This window comes from Myxocyprinus asiaticus, chromosome 11 (genome assembly GCF_019703515.2).
Source record: "Myxocyprinus asiaticus isolate MX2 ecotype Aquarium Trade chromosome 11, UBuf_Myxa_2, whole genome shotgun sequence".
Taxonomy (NCBI): Eukaryota; Metazoa; Chordata; class Actinopteri; order Cypriniformes; family Catostomidae; genus Myxocyprinus; species Myxocyprinus asiaticus.
Window position 1 is genome coordinate 30459217 of NC_059354.1, and position 16055 is coordinate 30475271.

The 16055-nt window shown below is 38.9% G+C and overlaps 1 protein-coding gene across 1 annotated transcript in view; it reads right to left on the reverse strand.

Moving 5' to 3' along the window:
- The window catches only part of LOC127447804 (parathyroid hormone 2 receptor-like), a 70077-nt gene that overhangs the window by 22371 nt on the left and 31651 nt on the right, over positions 1 to 16055 (reverse strand). The window contains exons 6-7 of the mRNA XM_051709864.1: positions 10855 to 11008; positions 2181 to 2241 (exon numbers count right to left, since the gene is read on the reverse strand). Of these exons, the coding sequence (XP_051565824.1) occupies positions 2181 to 2241; positions 10855 to 11008 (215 nt within the window). The remainder of the gene's footprint in view (positions 1 to 2180; positions 2242 to 10854; positions 11009 to 16055) is intronic.

Below are 16055 nucleotides of genomic sequence, written 5' to 3' on the forward strand. Positions count from 1 at the left end.
GAACAAAGAAAATGAGCTGCACAGCAGAAAGACAAGGCAACAGTTGAGGACCTTTGCTGTGTTTCATAAAACACACAAGGTACACAAATAAATATTGCCACCTATAAACAAATAAAAATAAATAAACTTGCATCCCTCAACTGGGTGTGGGAAAATTTTGATGGCAATAGGGTAAAACCCATATGAAGAAATTAAATCAGTCCTCCATGAAATGCTTTGAGGCTTATTGCTTTTATAAAATGGCGGCATGAGTAATATGGTAAAAACATATGTTCTATCTGTTTATATTTACTTACAGATTTTGCTTCTTGCATTTAAAATTTTTAAACTACTTTGCAACAATGGCTGTAGTGAAGCCGTTTCTAAGTTAAAACATCCATTTCAAGATGTGTATGGTATATCTAACAACCACAAAACATTTGCATTATTCATTTGGCAGCCACTTTATGTGACATACAGTGCCTTCAAGATGAGTTCTCTGACCTTGGCACAAACATCTACCAGTTGGAATGTAAATGAGCAGCAGGAACGCAGACCAGAAGAGCTTGGGAATACCTGTCATCTTTGCAGCACATTTTCAGAGTGGAATATTTAGATCTTATGGTCTTGCAATGGCATGACTTCACTATCACTCAGAACTGACAAATGTCTGGAGACTTGACTGAGCATGATTTAATGAGATTGAATTATCACTTCCTGCCTTCCTTAATCCAAGCCTTTCATTTGCATATTCCTAAAGTGGAGTAGAAGCTAAAATAGACATAAAAGGGAAGCTTCCAGTCATTTAATTCCCTCCAAATGCTAAGGCATTTATTGGGAATTTGTGCAGATTTGATAATCTATAATAGAGAGAAAGGAAATGAATTTATAGAAGTTAAACCAGTGCTGAACAAGTGCTGAATTTAAGTGATGTCCATTTGCTCTCTCTTGGATAAACAAGAAAATATTAAATTAAGGGAGGTCCACACTTTATTATGTCTAATTCATTCTTACAAGTCATTCAACATATAATGACAAGCAATGATTCTTATATTTTCTGTGTGTTTTATCATATTAATCTTGATGGGCTGGGTTAGGATGTTGGCTGTTTAGCATATTCCAGTAAAACCTTGGTGGGACATTCCATAGCTATATACAAAATCAGATTTTTAATGATATGACCATGTTAAATGTTAAAAAATTGTCAGTAGGCAGTGTGACTGTAACAGTGTTTTAAAGACACACTCTGTGATAAGTTATAGGTCATATTAACAGCTGTTTTAAAAAGTCTCTACATCTAAAAACAAAGATTTATGTTGATAACAAATATGTATAGAGTCCGCGGGAACAGTGAGTTTTCACTTGAAGACAAAAACAGCCTGCATGCTGCAAGAATACAAATTGTACTCCCAAGGGGAGTAAGACAATGGCATTCAGCAAGTGTTCGAAAATATTGCAATGAAAAGTTATTGCCTCAGGCATGGTCTAACACCATTTGGAGATCATAACAATACTTTAAAGAGACTTAAACTCTAGATCTGGTGATGATAAGCCTGAACATCACATATGATGTAGTGGTGTACATAACACAATAACAGGAAGATTTACAAGATACACTATCTCTTAAATGGGGGGACAAAGATGTGAACTAGGGATGGATGAATTTAATATTTATATCTAGTAGTGTACTTTTTATTTGTCCAGTTCAGTTTCCTAAAAAATGTGCCACAAAAAGTATATGTACGTAATATTGCTGCTTATTATTATGTATTGTTATACTGGTGCATTTACAGTAAATGAAAAAGATTAAATATTCTTCCTTTCATTCTTCTGGTCATTTAGTAAAAAAAACAGTGTGGAAAGCATTTTTGAAATAAATGTCTATTGTATTTTTTCCATCCTTTTGTTTAGATATTCTGAATGTACTCTACAGCAATGGCTGTTTGTTCAAAATCAATTGACATCAAAAGGATGAAAAATATCAAGATATGATTTTTTTTTTTTTTTTTTTTTTTTTTTTTAGCTATGTCACCCAGCCCTAATGTGACATTGGGAATAATGTGCATTTTCTCCAACAATATTTTTTGGTAACATAGTCATATAAGTTCCTAGATGATGTCTGCCATCACTTAAAGCAAGATGATTAGGACATGAGGTCAAGTCTGTGAGGATGAACACATGAACTTATGTAGAGATGTCACCTTGCATCCGCCAGCGTTGCCCTGACAACTGCCCATGCCACAACAAAGAGAGCTGGAACACCTGAAATGAAACAACGAAAAGAAGTGCCGTTCAGTGATCTGTTTGTAAACAATGCAAGTCAAAAGGATGGTTAAGGAAGTGGCAACATTACTAGACATTAATGTCACAATGAAACATCAGCACATTTTTATAATCTGTCCTCATATTGCCATTATGCATCTAAAGGGTTAAAATGTATTTGTGAGGTAATTTGCCAGCATTTATCTTGACAAATAATCTCATGGGAATACTTTAATGACATCATATGTGGGCATATCTAATAAGAAATTCTGCAAACTGCTATAAATATGGTGTAAATAAAATTTAATATCCATTTGAACATCTCTTTTAAGAGTTTTTATGGTAGCACTGAAGCATGATTCATGATTTGCAATGCCTCCCCGGGGATTGTGAGCCCCCGCTGAGGCTTGCACTCAAAGACTGATATCCTGCAGAGGTAATCTTTAAAGAAAAACAAAAAAAACAGCATGTTTACTCCTTGTCATGTAATGTTTTTTCATTCATAACATGACACTGGACAGGAAGAGAATCAAATGACTTATTTTTCTGTCTAGTAGGAACAGAAAAAAAAAGAAGATGATTAAACTAACTGAATATTTCCCTTCAGGCAAAATGTCAAAATAACTTAGTTTTTACTTTAAATGGTTTGCTTGAATTCACAATCAGTAGTCAATCAGCTTTAGAACTATAAGTGCTAAAAAAAATCAATTCTGATCACAGAAAGACTACATATGCCTTAATAAACAGCCAAGTAAACAATCAGATGCACAGGTTGCTGTCTAAACCTGCTGAGCATTACTGCCTGCCACACCTCAGCCAGTGCCTTTAGTTGTCCAGCTACGGAGTCATCAGCCAGAAGCCATCCAACACAGATGTTTCACCTGATTAATCCAAGAACATCTCCTGGTGTTGGAGCAGTGGTCATGGGCATCTCCCTGCCACCACACGCAGCTGGACACCGGATCCTTTCCACTGCTTCTCGTACTTGAATTCCCATAAAGACATTCCTTCTTTCTCCTCTCCAATGTCTAGCTTGGCATGGTTTCACTCCCCCACTCAATTCCTCTCTTGAAACCCACGGATAAAGACAGAGTGGGTCAGCGGAAATAATTCCTCCCCATCCCTTCTCCTCTCCCACATATACTACTGTACCTCTACCACATATCACAAATGTTCCCTATTCCTTCTTTCCCACTTTTGCACATCTCACTTTTTGTCCTTCCTTCTTAACCATATGCAGAAGCTCCCCATTTCCTCTGCCAAAATCAAAATTATTTATTGGCTTTAGGACTAGGCCAGTAATAATCTTTGCAATCTTTGCTCTATTGTGCAGTCATTCAAGAAATGTTCATGTTAAAGATAAATATTAAAATAAAAATAGATTTTACATTTGTATATTTATTTATTTCTCATATATAGGAAAATCAGAGTGATGTTTGGAAAGATGTACTGTATAGGCATTTCATACAAGGGGAATATTAGAAGGACATAATTCATGAAGGCCAATGGGATTTGATTTTGAGAATTGATTTGATTTGATTTTGAGAACACCCTGGGATTTTTAATGACCAGAGAGTAAAGACTTCAGCATAATGTCCCATATTAAATGAGCACAGCTGAGCGTGCACAATGGGTATAATCTCACAATGGCCAAATATCCAGCTATATCAAATAAAAGATTAAGATAAAGACCTAGAAAGGTAACTATTTTATTCCCACACCAATTATGATGCTGATGAAAGCACAACTATAACAATAATATTTTATTATGAAATATTTCACTGCTCTCCAAATGAGAGTTCCATTTGCAAAAGCCATAGTGATGATGTTATCGAACAGATATTTTATCCTAAATTTATTTTATGCATGTTTTACGGTGGGTAGCTCAGCAACTAAACAAAAGCGCTGCTTCCCTTTGATGAGATGGACGGTTTAAACCCTAGAGATACTGGCATTATATCATGCATACCAAGAAGCAAAACTGGCTAGATCACAGGGTGAGCGTGTCAATCGAGGGTCTCCTATTCTCAATCAGCAGTTTCCATGGTGGGAATTAATTTGTGCCTTGACTCATACTACATTTTCTTGGTGACAACTTTGAGGAAGTGGAGCTTATTACATGTGCTTTTACAGGCACACATGCTGTGTTTGATCATTGGGAAAAATTTTACAGAAATTCAAGAAAAAGAAGGTGAGAAGTTCAGTCAATAGAATTAAACTTCCAAATATTCCAAAGTAACGCAACCTATGTTTCCATCTATTCATTACATCCATTATTAAAGGAACAGTCTGTCATCATTTACTCACCCTTAAGCCGTTTGAAACATATAGTAATCCAAGTAAAAAAAAAGAAAATGAAGCACCAGAAAACAGTCGTCTATATGACTTTTTCAAGTCTTCTGAAGCCATGCAATAGCTCTGTGTGTGGAACAGACAAAAATTTAAGCTGATATTAACAGAGCTCTCAAATTGAATTCGCTCTTTCGCATATTCAAATCTAGAGTCACTGACATCAGACCTGTTAAACATCCTTCATTCACTTTCACCATATGGAAAAAAGCACTATCTTAAACTTCTTGAAAAAAAATCTTATGGGTTTGGATGGAACAACATGAGCACATTTTTAGGGTAAAATACAGTATCCCTTTAAATAACTTTGACACAAAAAAGGTCCTTTGCTATAGTGATTATTGGCTCATACAGTAAATGCTTTAAAAGTTCACTTCCATTATGAAATAAATGTAAATAATTTATGTAAGACATCCTGTAATTGTGCCCTTATTATTAGCACAGAAGGATAATAGCAATTATATATGTAATATGAATAGATGATCATTACGTCACATATCTTTTAAACAGGGATGATTTTCTCCATTATGATTATACTAATCCAGCTGGTTGGACCATCAGGGTGACATTGTTGTGTAGTACTTTCACAGACTTAACCCAAAGGTCATTAATAAGCCATGACAAACACATTCGCGAGAATGTAGCGAGCAGCCGCTCCTGGAATAGAAAATCTGCATATCAAAAGGGGCCTGCATCACTGCCCTTCCAGGAGGAACACATCAAACAGGAATGACAAATAAATATAGAACACTTCAACTTGAAACCACTTCAAAAGGAAAGAACCTCTCAAAACAAACTGTGTTGAGCTTTCAATGTTGTTTCACAGTGTAAGAGCAGAGCTAAGGGAGGGGATGAAAATCACTAGTGAATAATGGCTGACTGGTTTTTCGATTTCTTAAAGAAATACAAGAGATTCATATTTAAAGGCTGCCATTTCTGAGCTGGGTATCTGTATACAATGTTAAATGTAAAAATGCAGACAGTTAACTTGCAGGTATTGCCGGCGATCTTACGATCGGTACTGTTTGCATTAATTGTATGATATTAACATTCAATTCTTATTTAATCATGACAAACTATACATCATAAGAAAGGTCTAATACTTCAGCTTTTTTTTAGCCAATGTTTCACAATAGAAATTTTACTGCCTGAGTAATTTCTTAATTTATGTCAATATATCAAAATATCAAAGCGAGAGTTACAGTGCATCCGGAAATTATTCACAGCGCTTCACTTTTTCCACATTTTGTTATGTTACAGCCTTATTCCAAAATGGATTAAATTCATTAATTTCCTCAAAATTCTACAAACAATACCCATGTCCCAATGAGCACAGTGGCCTCCATCATCTGTAAATGGAAGAAGTTTGGAACCACCAGGACTCTTCCTAGAGCTGGCCGCCTGGCCAAACTGAGCGATCGGGGGAGAAGGGCCTTAGTCAGGGAGGTGACCAAGAACCCGATGGTCACTCTGACAGAGCTCCAGCATTTCTCTGTGGAGAGAGGAGAACCTTCCAGAAGAACAACCATCTCTGCAGCACTCCACCAATCAGGCCTGTATGGTAGAGAGGCCAGACGAAAGCCACTCCTCAGTAAAAGGCACATGACAGCCCACCTGGAGTTTGCCAAAAGGCACCTGAAGGACTCTCAGACCATGAGAAACAAAGATTGAACTCTTTGGCCTGAATGGCAAGCGTCATGTCTGGAGAAAACCAGGCACCACTCATCACCTGGCCAATACCATCTCTACAGTGAAGCATGGTGGTGGCAGCATCATGCTGTGGGAATGTTTTTCAGTGGCAGGAACTGGGAGACTAGTCAGGATCGAGGGAAAGATGAATGCAGCAATCTACAGAGGCATCCTTGATGAAAACCTGCTCCAGAGCGCTCTGGACCTCAGACTGGGGCAAAGGTTCATCTTCCACAGGACAACGACCCTAAGCACACAGCCAAGATAACAAAGGAGTGGCTCCAGGACAACTCTGTGAATGTCCTTGAGTGGCCCAGCCAGAGCCCAGACTTGAACCCAATTGAACATCTCTGGAGAGATCTGAAAATGGCTGTGCACCGACGCTCCCCATCCAACCTGATGGAGCTTTAGAGGTCCTGCAAAGAAGAATGGGAGAAACTGCCCAAAAATAGGTGTGCCAAAGGTGCTTCAACAAAGTACTGAGCAAAGACTGTGAATACTTATGTTCATGTGATTTTTTTTTTTTTTTTTTTTCATTTTTTATTTTTAATAAATTTGCAAAGATTTCAAACAAACTTCTTTCACATTGTCATTATGGGGTATTGTTTGTAGAATTTTGAGGAAAATAATGAATTCAATCCATTTTGGAATAAGGCTGTAACATAACAAAATGTGGAAAAAGTGAAGTGCTGTGAATACTTTCCGGATGCACTGTATGAAAATGAAACTGTTATAAAGACACACGTACCTATTCAGTGATGTAAACTCCTTTTGAGTTGTCAATAGTAGGCTTCAGTGAACAACATCCAATAGAACATTTAGTCCAACAGTGTGCACATTTTTGGACGTTTTGATATATTCTCATATTTAAAGAGTTTATGTCCATTTTCCACTAATTTATGAGATATGATTCATATGGGTTTTTTTCAAACATCCACTAAACTAGAAGGGGCACAAGTTCATTTCTCTGTCCAAATATGGTCAAGATAAAGAGGAAGTTATGACATCATGCATACCTCAGTGCCCACATGACAGGGACTTCCCCATCCCATACCATAGTCAGATAAATTACATATCAATTAGAGATGAGAAGTTTGATTCTTTTCGACAAACTGGTTCTTTCGGACAATTCGTTTCAATGAACCGGTTCAAAAAAAACGATTCACCAATTTGTTTACGTCATCACGCAATGACATCACTAATACGTAATGCTATCATCCAGGCGGATGAAAATACATGGTCAAAACACATTCAGATAAAGCCGTGTGTAAGCGCATATAGCTGATTTACATTTTATTCACTTAAATAATAATAATAATAATCTTGGATAAGTTTCCTACATTAAAGTTTTTCAACTAAAGCACCCAAAAAGGGAAATGATGTGCAAACGCGGATGTTTTAGCTACATGTCTAAGGTATACAAAGTAAAAAGTCTTCTTAATCAACTCAAATTTTCACAGAAACCATGAGAAACCATAAAGAAACTTACATTTTGCCCCCTCATTCAAGTCATCAGTTCACGCATGCTCGTTATCGGCAGCTCATCGGTTCTCAGCGGACATGTCCGAGACTCCGAGTCTGAACTGTTTTCTCAGTTCAGTGTACTGGTGACTCGAGAACTGTTGTACTCCGAACCAGCAGCTCATCGGTTCTCAATGGACACGTCCGAAAGAGACAGTTCCCAGTTCAGTGTGTACTGTGTACTGAATCGCGAGCTGTCAGAGACTCACGACTGTCAATGTAATGTTGATGTGAATTTTTGCGAGCAGATAATCGTCGATTACACTATGACAATTATGACACAACATATTGCCAGAATGTTTTATGTGTTATTTTCCTTATACGCTGCTCTGTACATAAGAAGCTTTCATTTCGTCCCCACACACTCCAACCATCAGTACACATATGCTCAGTTTCAGGCAGCAGCTCGAGATACTGTTCTCAATTCAGTGTACTGTTCTCATCGTTCTCAGTGGACATGTCTGAGACTCCGTGTCCGCACTGTTTTCTCAGTTCAATGTACTGGTGACTCATCTGTTCTTCGGACACGTCCGAAAGAGACAGTTCTCAGTTCAGTGTGTACTGTGTACTGGCTCGCGAGCTGTCAGAGACTCGCGACTGTCAATGTAATGTTGATGTGAATTTTTGCGACCAGATAATCGTCGATAACACTATGACAATTATGACACAACATATTGCCAGAATGTTTTATGTGTTATTATCCTTATACGCTGCTCTGTACATATGAAGCTTTCATTTCGTCCCCACACGCTCCAACCATCGGTACACATATGCTCAGTTTCAGGCAGCAGCTCGAGATACTGTTCTCAGTTCAGTGTACTGTTGGAGTACCAAGAGTTGGCAAAAACCGGCATCAAAGGATTATATACTCTGGGATATTGGCTCATTTCGACTGGGAGTGACTGTCAGGAATGTCCGAAAGTGAGTTTTGATTGAGTAACTTGTGATCAGTGTTGACTCAAGCCATGAACTGTTTCAGACGTTTCAGTCCGATTTGGTGAACTGGTTCATCCAGTTCACAAAAAGAACTGGTTCAAAAGAACGATTCGTTCACAAACCGGACATCACTAATATCAAGCATAAAACGAATCAGTTGACTGCTGAGACTTATTGTAAATAAATTACAAAAATATATGGTTTGTCTATTATTTCCATGCAGTCTCTGGTATTTGTGTATGACTACTGACAGTTTTGTAGCTGTAATTGCAGAAGAGTTGTACACCTGCTATCATCTTCACCTGCCAATAATCTGCTTTCTGCCTCATTATATAAATGAAATCCACATGAGATTATTAAAACACACTGCTATAACAACTTGATTATGATTAGAAGTAAAGTATATGCACAAGATAATGTTTATTTTATAATGTTTACTATTCTGCATTTATAGCTAATGAAATTTGCAGCCAGAATCACAAGACACGGTCTTGGAAAATTATTCATGTAACTAAGAGTTTTAAAGTTATCATCTTCAAATTTGAAATAGAACATTATCAGACTTAAGGCTTCGCTCCATTATGTTTCTAGCATCAACAGTATCAGTATCATATATTATTTCATATAAATATTTATGGGAAAAAATAGCTGATCACTTTACAATAAATGTGAGCTGTTCTAACAATTTTTTTTTAATGACTTTTATTGATTTTTAACAACAAACTTCTAAGTGTCTCCTTTCAAAAGAGGCCAAAATTATGCCTGTATTACAATGTGGGGATGAACTACAGCCATTGTATTTTGAGTATGTCCTTTTAGGCTTGTGCTCAAAACAAGGGGGCACACGTAACCTATTAATCACTATTAACTATTTTTTCAAAGAATGCTGCTGGTTAAAAAAATATGAATGTTGTACAATGAACTAATGTACAAACAACTAATGAGAGCTAAACTGATGGGTTTTTCATGTATGCCAAGTTATGTACACATTGAGGGCACAATAACATGTAAACAACTGTCTTTTCATCTGTAACGACGTCATGGTCTGATGCAAATTGTGCGATACAACATCGAAGTTCAGCAGTAGCATGAGTACAATGCAATACCTTATGAAAAACAAACATCGAGCCCAGCATTTTGTCCATATTTCAAGGGAGACTGATTGTGAGGAGATCCCACAATGGGAATGAAGGATGATTACAAAGGACATGCATGGTGCCCATTAGCGTGGTGGATGATGATGTCTTTTGAGAGTTTCTGAAGTACTTTGAACTGAATGATCAAATTCCTTCAAGTGTCACTATCACCAGTCGCAGTGGGTCATGTGATTGATTTAAGGCTTGGCTTGATTAATAATGGTCATGACTGGTTAAAAGAATTTGGCAAAATCTCCATCTCTAGTTAAATGTGAGCAAAAGGATAAAAATAGCAAATAATAAAGCAAATAATAAATAGCAAATAATAAAGATTTCCACAGTTTGCTTGATTAATGATTTGCTATTGCGGAATATATATAGGGTGGCTACCAACTTTCCTATTCAAAAGATATCTGCCGCTTTGACCAACACACTGAACTGAATCTAAAGTATGGCTCTGCTTTGTATTCATTGAGTCAATTTGCTGTTCTGTCTTTTTAATAGGATTGGTCAAAAGGACCTGTGTTCAAACAGGAAGGGTGACAAGAAATTGAGACCTTGTTAATATTTCGCCTGCAAACATTCCCCCGCATGTTATTAAATAACTGTCAAGGTTTAGCTGGCTGAAATGTGGAAAGGAAAGAAATGGAAACCAAAGAAAATGTAATAATAAATTGATTATACCAGATTATACTCATATATGTGTCAAATATCTGCTAAAATAGTTAATCAAACTTTTCATAACATAAACAAATTTTGCATCGGTCATTTTTTTCTTCTTTTTTTCGCAACTAGGAATTAATCTAATCTAGGGCTTGAGAGATATAAATTTAAGTCTGCTATTTTGCATAAGCAAAGCAAGATATCTAGCAGAACTAAATGTGCTACGGCAGCATTTTGTTTGCCAAGAAATGCTATAAACCCAGTACAGGCAGGAATATCCTTAAATTACTTCTTTAAATCACTACCATTACACACTCACCCCATCCGATCAAAGTGAAGCCCCACAAGTACTTGGAGTCAGACAAGAAGGCCATAAAGATTAGGCTGTGCAGATACAAGCCTTCCACCAGAATCCAGTAGTAGTTTGTAGCCAGGAAATAGATGAATAGCAAGACAGTCACTTTACAACCCATCTGAAAGGAGGAACAAAGCAGAGAAAGTCAACACAACATACTATTATTACAAATGGCAGTTCTTATCAAATGGAACACAAAGTCCTATGCTATTCAGCAAACATATTGGTTGGAATGCAATACTATAGCTGTGACTAACTGATTTCCAGCTCTCGGAGGTCACAGCAGATTCGGCTTATTGAAAAAATCAAAGGCACCACTTGGTTTACTTAAGTTCAAACCAAAATCCATCAATGACTCTCTAGTTTGCATGGAAAATAATTGTAAATAAAAGGACATATTAAACAAACAAACAAACAAAAAATAAAAAAAAAGAAAAAAAAAAGCTTTACTTAAAGTGTTGTTGAGGGTGAGTACACAATGACAGAATTTTCAATTCTGGGTAAACAATCTCTTAAGTCCATTAAGAAAAAACAGAAAAGTCATGAATTTTGTGTTAGAATAATTAGCTCATTAACATCATTTACGATGGCACAATGTCAGAGCCAATGACAGAAATACACTTGAGGACAGAAGAACTGTGACCAAATGACAACCTTTCATTACAGTCAGCTGACTGTAGGCAATAGGTGGAGAACTGCACAATTTAATGAAGCTATTAGCTCACTGCCATGACAGCTCTGTGTGGTTAATGACCGTAAAGCATTTCCAGACCAATGAACTGAATCTAAAGGAATTTCACATCACAAATCAAAACATTATCAAAGAATACCATCAAAGCTGGATATTTCTCTGCTTAATATGCAGAGTAAATGGCAGTATGGGAATAACATAGTGACCATTCTTTCAACTTCATGAGATATCCACCTGCAGAGCTTTTTAAAAAGTATTGAAGGAGATCCCATATATTCTGGTCACTTCTTGGCTGCTTTCCATCCATCCATCCGTCCATCCATCCAATAACAGTAACTAGCTCAGATGTACCACAATTTCAACCCTAGGTTTGAAAATTGCAGTCTGGACTTTTGTGAACTGTGAGCAGTTAACGCTGTGGTCTCAAATGTAACAAAAATGTGACTAAATACTTTCTATTCACTTTTAGATTCAAGAGCAAATACTTGAGAAATGTTTGAGACTTGATGATAAATATTTGAGTTCATGTGGAAAGCTCTGCAGACTTTGGAAGTATCTTGGAAAATCTGAGCACAGCTTGCACAGGTCTCTTCTGAAAGTCAATTGGAGACATAAAAGAAAGATTATCAGTGATCTATTATTTTAATATTCTCTTCTTTTCTTACTTTTCCTCTAATGAGTGCATTGAAGAATTGGATAGTGACTGCATCAGCAACCCAGTAAAAAAAGGGCCCACTGTTTTGAACATGGACAATAAAAGACTTGCCAGCACTAGACACATGAAAGTGCCAGCTACTAGTTGTAACTGTGAGAGCTTCAGTGTTTCTGACAGTCGATCAAAGAGGTGCCAGAGGATACCAAGGCGTGGATTATGTTGTCAACATACCTGGAGGATCTGAACAGCTCCACCTGTAACTTTTTGCTCTATCATTTCTCTGCCCCTCTGCTGATGAAAAATCTCTTAGGCTTTTTTCACACCAACCACATCTGCAAGATGTGTGCGGCTCATGTTCATGTTAAAGCAGGTAAGGTAGTTATACACTACAATTAAGGGTTTTACCATTTGAATGTTAATGTGATCCTTCTCGTCATGTAATTAGATTTCATGACCATAATGTTTATTTAGGTAGTCAATGACTGATTTGCAATAATCCTTTTATAATTTTTGACCGTTATCACAGGGAAAACTTGATTTAATCACCCAGAAATCACTTTATTTTCTAGCTCTGTCAAGTAGCAGAGATGCTATAGACCAAGCTGTGGAAGCAGTTGTGATGCTTTTACAGAACACTATTGACTGTGAGACATGAGGCCTCTTGAGATCTCTTTATCCCATTTAATTTACATCATGAAAAACCCCACTGTACATTCATTCCTTATACAACCTGGACAATTTCCTATTTCCGCTGCATTACGCAGATCCCACTTATTATATATAATGAACAATACTGCATGACAAAATGATCAAAGTGAAGTAAGCCTACCTTGTTTTTCACACAAAAGTGAGGGCAGAATAATGGGTTGAAAATAAAGCAATTTTTGGTATCAGGCCCCTTGTCATGAATGTTAATGATTCAAGATGGGGAAATGACGAAACGGACTGAAAAAAATGAAATAATTATAAATGCTTTACCAAATGCTCTGTTACTTTAGGAAGCAACTATGATCAAAACCTATCATTTTGAAACATCATTTTGTTCAAAGCATGCAAGGGCAAAACAGGCCTAAAGCAAAATTAATTGCTGCATAAAAACATAAAAAATCATCGCAGTATTCATAACATTAGTTCATATAATTGGTTAATTTTGTTAATACAGTAATACTGAATCTATCGTATTACTGTAAAAAAAAAAAAAAGGACTCAAGATGGCGCCGAGTATGGCTGCTGCGTTGCGAGCTCCGACACAACTTAGCAATGGTTTGTTTGTTTTGTTTACAATTCTTATGTTTTTTGTCTTGGATGTTGCCTGCCTTATTGTCTACGACAGACAAACACTTTTGGACATTGGCTCAGCGATCTCACACCGTAAACCGGACTTCACATTCCTCAATGCCGACCCGCTGTTTACAAACACGCAAGCGGAGCCCTTTGTCTGGGCAGCACGGCCGTGGAAACGCAGGAGGAAAAGGGGAAACAGAGCCGGCGTTCTCATCAGAGTAAGACGCCGCGCAAATCGACCCCCGCTACCCACTATTCTACTGGCAAATGTTCAGTCTCTGGATAACAAGCTCTGCGAGCTGAAAGCGCGGATCTCTTTCCAACGAGAGACGAGGGACTGCTGCGTTATCTGCCTTACGGAAACTTGGATGTCTGCGGAGATTCCAGACTCAGCCATTGAACCCGCGGGGTTCTCCATGCTCCGAGCGGACAGAGCGAAAGACCTCTCAGGTAAAATTAGAGGAGGTGGTGTATGTTTTATGATCAACAAATCCTGGTGTGATCAGAGGAACATACATTCTATCAAGTCTTTCTGTTCTCCTGATCTGGAATTTCTTATGCTTCTGTGTCGACCATTCTGGCTACCGAGGGAATTCACAGCGGTCATTATCACTGCTGTGTACATCCCCCCACAAGCCGACACAGACCGGGCACTCAAGGAACTGTATGGGAGTATAAGTGAGCAGGAAACCGCGCACCCTGAGGCCGCGTTCATTGTGACCGGGGACTTTAATAAAGCCAGTTTAAAATCAGTCGCACCAAAATATCACCAGCACATTAGTTTCAACACACGAGGGGACCGGGTTTTGGACCATTGCTACTCTCCGTTCCGGGATGGCTACAAATCCCTCCCCCGCCCACCATTTGGCAAATCGGACCACTCTTCCATTCTGCTTCTGCCCGCTTACAGGCAGAAACTGAAACAGGAAGCACCCACCCTCAGAACGATCCAGTGCTGGTCGGACCAATCAGACTCTACGCTACAAGACTGTTTTGATCGCACGGACTGGGAGATGTTCCGGTCCGCCTCTGATGACGACATCGAGCTTTACGCTGATAGCGTAATGTGCTTCATCAGAACGCGTGTAGAGGAAGTGATTCCGACCAGAACTGTGCGAATCTATCCGAATCAGAAGCCGTGGATCAACAGCGATGTTCGCGCAGCACTTAATGTGCGGACCTCCGCTTTTAATTCCGGGAACGCGGAGGAGCATAAACAAGCCAGTTATGCCCTCCGAAAAACTATCAAAACAGCAAAACGCCAGTACAGGAGTAAGATTGAAGGACAGTTTAACACCACCAACTCTAGAAGCATGTGGCAGGGAATTAACATCATCACGGACTTTAAAGGGAATAAAAACTCCGCCATGAACACCGCTGCCTCTCTACCGGATGAGCTAAATATTTTTATGCTCGTTTCGAGGGAAATAACACCGCCCTCGCGGAGAGAGCTCTCACGGCCGAAGCTACAGAGGTTAGTTCACTCTCCGTCTCTGTAGCGGATGTAACCCGATCATTCCAACGGGTGAATATCCGCAAAGCCACGGGTCCAGACGGCATTCCGGGCCGCGTCATCAGAGCGTGCGCGAACCAGCTGGCTGGTGTTTTTACGGACATTTTCAACCTTTCCCTCTCTTTGTCTGTAGTCCCCACATGCTTTAAAACATCCACCATTGTGCCTGTTCCAAAACAATCGAAAATAACTTGTTTAAATGACTGGTGTCCTGTTGCTCTGACCCCCATCATCAGCAAATGTTTTGAGAGACTAATCAGAGATTACATCTGCTCTGTATTACCACTCAATCTTGACCCGCTGCAGTTTGCTTACCGTAACAACCGCTCCACTGATGATGCCATTGCATCTACAATACACACTGCTCTCTCCCACCTGGAAAAAAAGAACACTTATGTGAGAATGCTGTTTGTAGACTACAGCTCAGCATTCAACACCATAGTGCCCTCCAAGCTAGATGAGAAACTCCGGGCTCTGGGCTTAAACAGCTCGCTGTGCAGCTGGATCCTGGACTTCCTGTCAAGCAGACACCAGGTGGTTAGAATAGGCAGCAACATCTCCTCATCACTGACCCTCAACACTGGAGCCCCACAGGGCTGTGTTCTCAGCCCACTACTGTATTCCTTGTACACACATGACTGTGTGGCAACACATAGCTCCAATGCCATCATTAAGTTTGCTGATGACACGACGGTGGTAGGTCTGATCACTGACAATGATGAAACAGCCTACAGAGAGGAGGTGCACACTCTGACACACTGGTGTCAGGAGCACAACCTCTCCCTCAACGTCAGTAAGACAAAGGAGCTTGTGGTGGACTTCAGGAGAAAAGACAGAGAACACAGTCCAATCACCATCAATGGAGCACCAGTGGAGAGAGTCAGCAGCTTCAAGTTCCTGGGTGTCCACATCACTGAGGAACTCACATGGTCCGTCCACACTGAAGTCGTTGTGAAGAAGGCTCATCAGCGCCTTTTCTTCCTGAGACGGCTGAGGAAGTTTGGAATGAACCGCCACATCCT